Genomic DNA, 12,679 nt, shown 5'->3' with positions numbered 1-12,679 from the left:
GTGTGGGATCAATTGTGAATTCAGGGTCAATGATGTCCAGGGTGACGTGAATTATGAATCAATGGAGTTCAGGGTCAATATTGTCCAGGGCCATTTGAGGTCAGAGTCCATCGTGCTCACGGTCAATGGCATTCAGAGTTAATGGCCAATGATAATGGGAGTTGAGAGTGATGGTAAAACAGTAAAGGCCCGGCCACGCAATCGCTCGTTGACGCCACTGCTGGCGGAAGATCCTCTGCTAGAGGGAGCTCTAGGAGCCCCTCTCGAGGGTATTTGGCCTACTCTTCCACGCTGGCGAGACGTCTTGGAAGAGGTGAGAGTACCCACACTTTACTCCACCACACACTGCCAACTAGTTGTGGTGAACCCGTTTTTACCCCTGGATGGACAGAGGCGGGGAGATTTAAGAAACTTGCACCGCTGTTCACACGGCGAGATCGAAATGCAAGTCCAGCGTGCCGACCATTGCACCACGGGCAAGCATCCCACGGGGTTCATGGTAAATGACTGAAACCACTCGGGGTCGGTCAACGACCGATGGGAGTTTCGTGATAAACTGATGTCCCCGGTGTAAGAGTGGCTGTTAGAAATCGTAATGTGTAGGTTCACTTACACGTGGCCCAGCTCGTGGGAGATGGTGAACGCCGTGCTGAGGCCGCTGTCCTCGCTGATGGAGCAGCTGCGGTACTGATCGCACACCGTGCCGATCTCCGCCAGTCCTGCGGAGGCCAACATCCCACAGGGGAACGACGCGTGAACGCCGGGCACGCGGCACGCGCCCGACGCGTCTCGTAACCGGCACATCGCAACACTCCGTGCCAACGACACGTTGCGCATACACACTACACGGTGGCAGACACACGCGGTACGCGCGACACAAAAACGTCACACACGGTGTGCAGACGTGCTATAAGCTGACGTATCATGCACTGATAGATAATTTATGGACGCATAATACGCTTTATGCTCATACGCTGACGGATTATACACTATCAGCCCCAAGAGAACATAGACCAGATGCATCATATAATATATGGTTACATAGGAAAATCCATAACATGTACTGCTACATTATACACTATACGGTGACATTATATACTGGATGGTGACATATACAGTGATCATATCATACACCATACACATCATACACTATACACATCATACACTATACACATCATCAACTATACACATCATACACTATACACATCATACACCACACACATCATACACTATATACACTAATGCATTGCATACTCTACAATAATAGACCGTACACCATACACAGATATCGTGGACATGATAAGATTAAGCTCAGTGCATCTCACACCGATATATTAAACACTCGACAAAGCACCAAACACTGAAGGATTATAAGCCAGACACTGACACATCATTATAATAAACGACGGATCATAACTCGGCACATTTAGTATTTGCGCTATTCTTACAGTGCAAGGCTATATCAGAATTGCGCTATGTTTCAGAGGCACACACATCATACACTATACACAAACACATTAGGAACCTATGATAAAAAAATGAGCCGTCTCAATAGATAATAGGTGATGAAGACGTACAATAAACAGCTGCAGGGTCTGTTTAATATCGAAAATTAAACAAGATTAATGTTCGTGAACGAGCAGACTTTATTGAGTCTAGACAATGATTTTTTTTCCCAGCAGTCGTAAACCACACCCCTTCACTCTATCAACCTGGGTATGATACCTGAGACAATCGGCATTTGAACCTCACTAGATCTTCTCCTAGGTTGACTTAGCCTAAAATGAGAAGCTGGCTCAATATGGCAACGTTTGCATTCGTGGGGGCAACAGTGGCTGGCATGAATAGAGTGGTCCTCTTTGTGGGTGGTCAACACCAGTGACGACAATTATCTAAACCGCTGCTGGACCTCCTCTAGGTCAACTCAGCCTTAAATGACTACCTGGTGCGGTGTGTACACACCGCCACCGGCCGGACGTGGTGCCGGTCACCCACCGGCGTTCGTAGACGCTCGCTGAGAGCACTTGTCCCAAAACGTATCTTAAGGCTATACGGGGGATGTTTGTCTTGTGTATGTGTGGCAGTCTGCTCAAAAGTGTTAAATAGGATGTAAGACTTTTCCAACAAATCAATAAGTGTTGGACCGTTGGAACTGTATAAAAAACAAAAACTACAAATAAAACATCACTGTTCCTGAAAAACCTTTTATAATATTACGAAATAATTTATCTTCAGTTTTATCTGCATCTATCAGCTTGAGTGCACAAAGATAATACAGAAAATATGTGTATCATTTAAAGCATAAAGAAACCGTATAACTCATGCTTTGAAAACATTATGTTATCTTGTTTTTCTAAGATACCGCATGCACATAAAAGCTTAAAGTGTTGAATTCAGCAAAATATCAGGAGTTGAGAACATTGATCCCACATGAATATTACGAATTCTTGGAGTTTATTTTCACGGGACAAAGTTCCACTCATCATTCCCCAAACGCCGTGTTTCTATATAATAGTTCCTGTGAAATATTCATGGCGTAACTTTAGGCACAGGCCACGATTTTTTCACAGTCTTGGTGTTTTCCAAAAGCAATTTCACAATTCCCAGAGTGCCAGAAATGTACACAGGGACATCGTCAAATATCTCTGCCTTGTTTAAATGTGATCATGCTACGGGAACATTTCTTAAAAAATCTCAGGTGAATCTCCACTTTGACATTTCAGATATTAAAACAGGAACGTAGATGTCAATTGAATGCTTTGTAATCCAGAACAATGTGTGCTAAACAACACATTTCACAAGAGTAATACATCCTTTAGATACGCCTTAACACGGCTATGTGCGTGTATATGCAGAATAAATATTATTAATATCTTATTTTGATTATTATTGGGATGTCTGATCAAGGGCACGTTCCCTGGCTCAACTTGCCTCTGTCTTGTTCAATTTGGGCCACCCGTTTCACAACACCAAGCTCAACTCTTTGATTCTCGAGCCATAACTTCCACAACAAGGTTGTTTGGGTTACAACCATCATCGGGATGTTGTTTACCCAAGACAGACACCAAAATTAGTCCTCAAAAAACAATTGAATTTCCACAGCTTAGCTTGGTAAGAATAATAATGATGGTAACGTCTTTATTTAGCTAGGAAAGCATCAAATACGCTTTAAGATCATTGCAGGAGATTCCTGTTTGCGATGTTTAAGGTTAATCTATTTTTTTAGCAATGTATTTCACAATCGTGGGAAGAAGCCAGGGTATCCAGAGCAAACCCAAACAAACAAGGGAATGGAATACAATTGTAAAATGTGAACCAACAGGCCAGCAGCCTACTTGCCGTGCTGCTGTTTAACCATCACCTCTTTGTCCCTGCAAGTTTGGAGTCGCATGACGGTCTCTGGGTGGCCCACCAACCCCAAGTGTGAGTTATACATTCATGGGTGTGCGCACCACTAAATTCGCGGTGTTCGTAATGAAAAGTTTAGTGAAGTGCTGGCCTTACGACCAATTTTGGCACCCGGTGATAAACAACCAGGTAGAAGGCATTGCGGACGCATTCAGAAAGATGAGTTTCACTGGAGCACGCACATGGATGGAGGTGGGCAGATGACTTACGTGCACATTGCTGTGGCACCTATAGGTCAGCCGCCAATGGGAAGACCTGAAGCCAGATGGTCGGATGACTGTAAGAGCAGACTTCGCAGGTCACGTTGAATTTGCAACGACTTAGGGGGTTGTAATAGAAGGTGGAGAGTGATCATGAGGTGCGGTGGGTGCCGTCAACAAGCAATGGGCTTGATGACCTCTTGACCTTGAGTAAAAGCAAGTTCAAGATCTCTCTTGAACAAAAAAAAAGCGAAATTTGTCGTCTCGATTGCGTCTGAAACGGTGATCGATATTTGGAAGTACGATATGGCTTGATTCTTTTTTTGAGCAAATACTAGCATCTTCATAAATGCACCGATGAACACACACTGATTAAAGAGCTTCAAGGTAACAGCTTAGATTAACTGACGAGACACAAAGCAGAAACTTCTCACATCTCACACACACAGTCGAGGCAAGGCTTCATGTCTAGACATGTGGGTGGTGCCTGCTTTATTCTAACTCATGAAACATTGAGAATCAACGGTGCAATGCAAAGCTCTGGCACATAGTAATGAATCGTACATACATCGGTTAATATCAGTATGAATCCGCAGAGCTCCAACTGGTCTTGAGAGTGTAACACTTCAAAGGAACGAGACTGTCATCTCGTGAAAAAATACACAATAAGCAAATGTATGAGTCCAGCTTTGTGGATCTAGCATTAGTCTGGGAAGTAGGATTTTCCAACATCAGCTCCTGTCACATTAATGCTCGGCAGGGCCAGATGTCTCGATGTAGAACTGAAACAGGCGCCGCTGCTGCAAGATAGTAGTCTATAAACGAAAATAGATCATTGTACGATTCGTGCCCAAACGCATATTCGTCATACTTCAATGAGTTGGGTGAATTTGTTTTTTTGTCGAAACGAATAAATCGGTGCCCTGCTTTAAAACCGACGGGAGTGCCCGTTGAGACGATACTAACATTGCACCATATTTATTCTGGAAAAAATACTAAAGAGAGAAAAGAGAAAAAAACTAAAATAAAAAATATACGAACAGATAAATAAATGGTTGAGAGACTGCAGGGAGTAGCGCATATTTTTTGGTGAGTGGCACATCAGATAAAGCTTGTACCCCTCCCACGCCTACCTGCATGATCTATTTTCAAGTTGTCCACCCAAATTAGCCAAGCCAGGTCCCATTGTGGCTCCCGCCCAGGGGGCAGGAATCCCAACGGTTCCGTGCGAGCCGGCCAGCCGCTAACCCCAGCAGACAGCTTCCGTGAGTGATTACCGAGGCTCGCGGCAACTCGCTCCGATCGATTACCGCTGTGTGGTCTCTAGCACGGCTTCGCGACTTTGAGTCACCGCGGCGGCGGCTGGACAAAGCCGACCCGCCCGACCGTCACTCCGCTTCCCGAGACAAAAGGCAGGGAGAGGATGAGACGCGTGACCCTCATTGTCGTTCATTTTCGTCACCGCTAGCAGCTGTCTCTCAGTGGCAGCTCATAGGACGTTGAGGCGTCATGTATTTATACACATTTTATTCACATGTGAGTGAATACATTTTGAATGGGACATTTTTGGAACTATACAAACTATATAAACCTCATAATTTACTTCTTGTGAAGCCCCATTAATGATGCAATTATATGTATGATCATTATCACATGCCTAATTGTGATTGCGGCTACATGTTTCAAAGGATTGAACGCATGTGTAGTCAATGCTCTGTGATATCTATCAACGGAGGAATTTAGCTGAAGTGCACTCGTCTAGTGAAAACGCCATCAACCGGCTAAAAATACTGGACCTAAATACTTACATTACTCTTTAACTTAATATAACCGCACACGAGAAGAAGAATCATTATCATTGTGAAAATAATTATCACTTAATGCACAATTTAGAAAAGTGGTAAAGGCAGCCACGTGGTAAGCCAGTGCCAAATCCCACCACCCTTCCAAGTTCTGCGGTCCTCTATATATTAAGGCGTTTGTGGCCAATTGAGTGTTGACATGTGGGAGGAAACCGGACCACCAGGAGAAAACCAACGCACGCAAGGGACAATGCTGTATCCCATACAGAAGGAAGACAGTTGGGGTCAACATTTCGTTGCACTGCATTCTCCTTGCGAGCCGGGGCATGGCACTATCTCGAAGCCCACGGGAAGGGAGCTTTACTGAATTTGTGTGGCGATCCAACAACCGCCGCCTGTTCCGCAGCGCTGGATCGCAGGCGTGCGCCACGACCACAGTTCACAGAATCGCAACCTCGAAGGCACATTTGCGGATGTGCGTTCATTGAATGAGCGACGGGCATTTAACCATCGCGGTTACAAACATTGAAAAATATCATGATGAATCAAGTGCCGCCTCTGTTGTCCCCCTCTTGAAACAGGCTTTCATTGCACAAAATTGAGAATTGGCAATGACAGTCTGTTTGGTGAATTAATTATATTCAATGTATGTTATTTGTACAATTCTTAGTTTTTTTAAGGAAAGTGCTTAGCTGACATGCAATGTCTTGCCCGGAATGTAGGCAGCTTGATTGACAGGTATTTACCTAAAACAGAATTCAGAACATGTTCATATTTCAACAAATTGTAGGTGCGTTGACATGTAATGGAAAATAAATTACTCACCTAATGTGTCACATTTGTTCAGCGCCCTACAAATATCTTCCCTGCAACGCAAAGGAAAACAACAAAATGACAAATTCAGATAACAATGGTTTGACGCTTGTGCCACAAACAAAAATATTGATACGTATTTGTTAACATGATTCATTCTACTCCATGCGGTTCCTCTTAATGACCTATGGCAATTACAGCCAGCCAGGTGGACATTTAGTGACCACAGGGTGGAGAATGAAGGCCATAGAAGGAACATTCTTACTTAGAGGCGTGTCATTTAGAAGTCCATTGGAGTACTTTTATAAACATATACACGTACACATATTAAGAGACACATACCAATCCCATGTAGCCAGATAGACTGTTGGGGCAAGTTCTATCATTGAGAGCAGATTCAGGACGGAAAGGTGCACAAGTGAATTGGCGTGGCCAGCACCACACCCAGCCAACTGTGTTTCCCACGTGTGCTCGTTCAAGGCTGAGTCGATCTAAGGTAGGCCCATAATAAGTTCTAATACTACTTTGCACTGATGTTAGTAATGGCTGGAAAATGGAATTCGATTTGCTGGTTTCATAGTTTCATAATCATAACTGCTGAAAAATACAAAGATCCCCCGTATAGCCTTAACAGAGAGTTGGGGCAAGTGCTGTTAGCGAGTAGCACCTATGAAGGTCGGCACAGCACATGAGGGGATGGGTGGCCAGCACTACACCCGACCGCATTTGTCTCCCTAGTGGTGATGTTTACACACCTCAACAAGTGCTCATTTAAGGCTGAGTCGACTTAGGAGAGGCTCCGGACAGGTTCAGATATTCACAATTGTTATTGGCCATGAGCGAGAATCGAATTCGGGGTTTGGAGGAGTGTGGCCCAGTGTGTTAACCACGACGCTACCACTCCCCCAAACTGTTCCACCACTGCTCACACACATGCATATATATAAATAATTGTTGTGGGAGAATGACCTCATTGCATCTGCCTTACGTGCAATAACAAGAACAGACTTCTGAATTATTTAATTAGGGAACATCTAAAATAGTAACTACTACTAAAAGTCAGCAATGGTTGTTATATGGATTGTTTGGCCCCTGCTACTGCATCTCCACCACTGGTTCAGTGGCATAGCAGGGGTCAGCACGGATCCACGCTCGTTTCAGTGGGAACATCTTTAAGTTTATATTTATCACTTGAATAAAAAAAAACATTAAGAAATTAATTATATTGCTTAAGTGATTTTGTAATTAGGCCTTCCATATTTTTTTTGGGTGGGGCGGGGGTATTCACTAGCCGAGTCTCCGAATTATTTGACATTCCATTAAATCCGCCTATATATATGCTCCGCTGAAACAATGTTTTCCTTCTTACAACCATTATTTTACAAATAATCCCAAGACAGACGTTATTCACCGAACACGCCTAAAAAACGGCAAATTAAATTAACTTGTGTTAAAAAATAAGAACTACGCGTCTATACACGGGACAGGTATCTGACATGGAACCAATCGACCACGACCTCTGCCGTGCCGCGGGCCGACGCGGTGCCACCCTGCAGGAGGGTGCAGAGCACCCAACATCCCACCTCGACCCCCACGGCTCTCAGCCGCTGATCAGTGGGCAACGACGGCGCCTCGGATTCTTTTGACAATCGGCAAAAACAGCCACCGCCAAACACCCGGGCGGCCAGCCGTGAAAGACGACCGCGTGAGCCCTCTCCCGATGGCGACGGGGGGGGGGGGACGACGCGTGGGCAAACCCGGCCCAGCCGCGTGCGGGCAGAGCCCCCTTTAAAGTCGCCCCCCACCACTAACTCCACCCTCGACCCCCCCTGCCCCCTCCCGGCGCTGTAAACAGAGAGGGCTTTTAAACTTTAACTGCTTCGACTTTTGACATCTTAATGAAGACGCCGGGGCGGCGCTCCCGTGCTGCTGACACAGGTGCCTCCCGACGTGAAATGAGCTCCGGACAATAAAACACCCTGCCCCCCCCCCCCGTATCCCACCCGCCCCCCCCCCTTCGCAAATAAACACGGGCTCGCGTTGAGAGACTAAATTGCTTCGGGAACGGAGGAGAGGACAAACACACGCACGCACGGGCACGGCCGTGCCCTCCCAACCCTTTCAAGTGCGCCCATATCTCACTATCTTAGCGCTCACTCAACCCACGCCTTGCTGCCCACAGAGGCACCGTGTGTCTCTCCGTCGTCTCTACGCGGATATTTCCCGGCAGCAGATTTGCCGCGGGGACAACTCTTACATCAGCAATGATAGGGTGTCTGCTAATAAACGTCTCCGCTAATAAAAGTCTCTGCTAATAGAAGGCACGGGTTTGTTTTGTGAGCGGGATATTTATTTATTTATTGGGGGGGAGATATATTTAAATATATAATGTATTAGATTATGTTGTTAAGATGTGCGTAGCATGGTGTGGTGCAGGTTATTCAATGTATCAGGCAGGCCACTTAAAAATAAATTGTAAATGTTGTGGTTTCACGCTTCAACATACCGGTGGGCTAAAGCAGTGAACTATTTGTCTTTTGTCAACGTGACACTATTTTACTGATTGGCCGTGTCGGGTGGTGGAGGGTTACGACTCATTTATAAATAACGCGATCTAAACCCAAAAACGTTGATTATGAATAATATTGGTCGCGAAAGCCTACGTGTTAAACAGGCCACTTAGCATGGCTTTTTCCGTGTGTTGAGTGTAAATAAAATAATATTGTCGAATCCATTGTAAATCCACAGCTGGATGAAGACTTCTTGGTTTCTGGGGCTGTTTGATCATATTTGACCACGCTAGTCAATGTGGGTTGGTGAAAGGGGCCACCAGGACCGGTTCAGGTATCACTCGCCACTGATCTTACCCGTGGCTGCTAATCGCAATCAGGTCACCGGGTACACAGAGCAGTGTGCTCACCACTACGCTGTCGTTATGCTGTGGCGTGGTGAGTAGCCATATCAGGTTGTCGGATTGGTGATGCATTGGCGTGATGTGGTGAGAGGCTGTTTCCTATTTAATGGGCATATACGACTTAACCCCCCTTTGAAGTTTGGTGAATTGGTATGATTTGGGGGTCACCAGTCAATTCAAGAATTTATCCTTTTTTTTCATCCACAATGTGGTACACGCAGTGACTCGAGTTGCTGCAGGGTTCGCATGAACCAATTTTGCACAACATAATCAAAATACATGTTATAGACCCGTATATGCGTGATTCTATGAGCACATATCCCGAACGTGACAATCACTGTCCGTGTACGAACGATCCATCGCTATGTACGCGTTGTTTACCCCTTGGCAGTTCCACAAATTAGGTTATCACACACTTCATATTTTAATAGCTTCCCAAAAACAACAATGAATGTGAATTGTTGCTTTGCGAGCATGAGTTAACGGTTTTGATAGATACATGAAAGTGAATGCCCCTTCGCAATCCCAGAGTGGATGACAAATACGCTTGTTGGCGTGCGTCTGACACCGTGGTATTTTAAAAGCGCCTCTCCCTTACCAAGAATGGGGGGCAAAAACATTATTTCTGAATGGCATCATTTTTATTTCATTGACATACTGTACCCATGTAAAAAGCCAGCAGTGTGATTGTTCTAATGAATACGCACATCCTGTAAGTATGTTGAACTTAATTTGTACCGCACGGAGCCAACCGTGCTAATCGAAGGTGCGGGGGAAGGACAACAAACGAAATACAAAAGGCAGTTCTCAAGAAGATTTTCAATTTAGATTTAAAAGTGCACAGCTCCAGTGGCTTCTTAATACTAAAGTGTCTAATGTAGTGTTCTTCTCAACGTTTCAGAAGGGGGGTGCCACTTTGGAAAATTCGGTCACAGTTCCTATGATCACTGTTTCATTGCTTTTATGGCTTTATTTTGGTGATTTTTGAAAAGTTTTTCGGTTTGGCCATGTTTGTTTGTTGTAGTACAGAGTTAGACTGATGGCCTTAATCTAAGTTGTCTTGTGGTTGTTGTTGTTTGACTTGCATCCCACTGGGATTTTTGCACACAGTGTTGGTGTACGGTGCTTTTTCTGCAATATTTTGCTGTATTTTCTTGGATTTTCTGTTTGCACTTAGTCACATAGTCACTTTAAGATGTTTTCTTGTTCATGTTTTTTTTTGTTTGTTGCGGTTGCACCTGATTCAAGACCCGAATGGCTCACTGGGCTATACCTAATAAATGAAACTTGAAACTTGAAACACATTTGAAACCATTGGGTTTGACAGCACCATGATGGGCGGTGTTTTCACATTTGTGTATTGTTGGGAGGCCGTACATCAGGGGCCACCAGGGGCTTCCAGTGGCCTGCAGACCTTGCGACGAAGAACGCTGATCCAATGTGCACGTCCGTAATCTTTAACGAACCCCCCGTGGTATCCGCCCCCCACCCCCCCCAGTGCCGTGGGCAGTTGTGGCTTACCGGGTTATCAGGATGGCCGTGTCGTGGTGGAGAGGGTGGCTGTCGTCCAGTAAGTTCCGGCCCTGCTGCCACAAGCAGAAGTTGCGGAGCGTCGTCTCGGCGTTGAAGGAGATCGATGGGCCATCCTGTAATGAGACACAAGTATTGACGGGACCATTTAATCCCAGAGATGATTTCAGACCGGACTCTGACTCGTATACCAATGCAAACGGCTTAAATATCAATACATTCAACACTTTCTGTAAAACATAAGGAACTGGTCAGGCAGGAGAGTATGGTGTGGTGATGTCACGTGACATGCAAAAGCATTGTGGGAAGACTGGTCCTTAAGTCACAATTTTACCTTCAGGTGTACATACATCACAATTTGTGAGTATCGTTACACATATTGGCTGTTAAAATCTACAAAAGTCAAGAAATAGGTTTTTAAAATAATTTTATTATCTATATGCAATGGAAATATTTGATGACAAAATTGTGAATAATGGAAAGATTCTTAAAAAAATACTGCATATATTTTTTCAGAAACAATAGTGAAAACGACTTGAAAATGAAACTCTCTGAAACAATTTACCAACATGTTAGTCTTTATAGTCTTAGGATAATATTTATCGCACTTGAATGTGATTTCATACAAATTTAGGATTAATGGGCTGAAACACAAGATGAGTGATCCCATTCGCCCATTATAAACTAATTGACTGCCTCGAATAAAAAAAAAACACAATTTAACAACTCAAACATTTATCATTTCATTTCAGTTTATTTATACAACCCGAGCATAATTATACGTCATGATCACTTACAACAACAGACCATTCGGTGACTTCATCTAACGTAAGGGCCTTCTATTTTCTCTGGCCGGGGTCCCGACACGTGGGCTTGGAAATCGCCGCCGTTAATTTAAAAACCCCATCGCGTTAAGTAGGGCCAACCCGCAGAGACTTGGCAGCCACCACGACGAGCCGTGACGCCGAGTGCCCGGCTCAATGTGAACACGGCGGCACGATGGCGATCGCCACTGACCTTGTCGTCTTGAACGATGACCAATTTCACGAGGACGATGTTGATTTGATTACCGATGCTTGAGTCTTTGAAGATGGCGGCCACCTTCGAAAAAACAACAACCAAAAGCAAAGCAATCACAGGGCGTAACTCGTTTTCCTGCAAACTTGTGCACGCTTACGAATATGCATTCCGCTATCTGGTCCCACGCTAGATTGTCAAAGTTTATAAAGTGGCAGCCCTGTAATGTCTTGCTCGTGCCACTGATGGCAGGAAAGGGCCTCCACCAGAGTGAGTTCTGGGTAACCCCCTCTGGATGGTATTTTGGCCTAAATCTTTCAGGCTGGCCAAGATATCTCAGAAGAAATAGGGGCACCCACATTTGACCCCACCTGCGATATGGAACCGGTGAACTCTGAAATATTCCCTACTAAATATAATGACTATTCATTATATGCCCAAAAAATGTAAGATTTCATATCATACGGATTAGCCAAACACCAGTGAGGTCAAAAACATATTTCCACACCAACAACCGTTTGTCTATACGTATTTAACTATACACTATTCCTTCTATTTTATCAGGTAAGGCCCACTGAGCTCTGTATCTCTTTTTTAGAAGTGACCTGGCCACAAACGATAGCCCAACGAAATGGCTACTCACAGGGAAATTTCTGACAGCCAAATACTTTAAAAGTTTGTATTTAATAACCACAATAAATTAAGTGTCTTCTCGGTGGAATGATGGCCCAGTGGTTAGTGATCTGTGCTTCGAACATGGACACCTGTGCTCGATACCCGGTTATCTTGAACATCCACGCGGAGTGATATCTGAGCCAGCGTTGGCGAAGTATAGTCAAACAGCCTCCCGTAAATAATCCGGAATGGCTTACGCAGCCTTCGTCAGACAGTGGATCGATAAAACGTCCGCAAATTATCATCGGTATACATTTCTTTTATACCCAACCGTTTAAAAAAAGACGAAGACGAAAAAAGCTTCCCTGTATAAAATTCTG

The 12,679-nt window shown here is 44.6% G+C and overlaps 1 protein-coding gene across 2 annotated transcripts in view; it reads right to left on the bottom strand.

Moving 5' to 3' along the window:
* Nucleotides 1-12,679, bottom strand: part of LOC144944286 (A disintegrin and metalloproteinase with thrombospondin motifs 9-like) — a 176,465-nt gene that overhangs the window by 90,991 nt on the left and 72,795 nt on the right. For both annotated transcript variants that reach the window (XM_078872311.1, XM_078872312.1), the window contains exons 5-8: nucleotides 11,685-11,768; nucleotides 10,659-10,783; nucleotides 6,236-6,276; nucleotides 614-719 (exon numbers count right to left, since the gene is read on the bottom strand). In XM_078872311.1, the coding sequence (XP_078728437.1) occupies nucleotides 614-719; nucleotides 6,236-6,276; nucleotides 10,659-10,783; nucleotides 11,685-11,768 (356 nt within the window). The remainder of the gene's footprint in view (nucleotides 1-613; nucleotides 720-6,235; nucleotides 6,277-10,658; nucleotides 10,784-11,684; nucleotides 11,769-12,679) is intronic.

The sequence above is a fragment of the Lampetra fluviatilis genome, chromosome 34, assembly GCF_964198595.1.
Source record: "Lampetra fluviatilis chromosome 34, kcLamFluv1.1, whole genome shotgun sequence".
Lineage (NCBI taxonomy): Eukaryota > Metazoa > Chordata > Hyperoartia > Petromyzontiformes > Petromyzontidae > Lampetra > Lampetra fluviatilis.
This window is presented reverse-complemented; position numbering and strand designations above follow the sequence as displayed.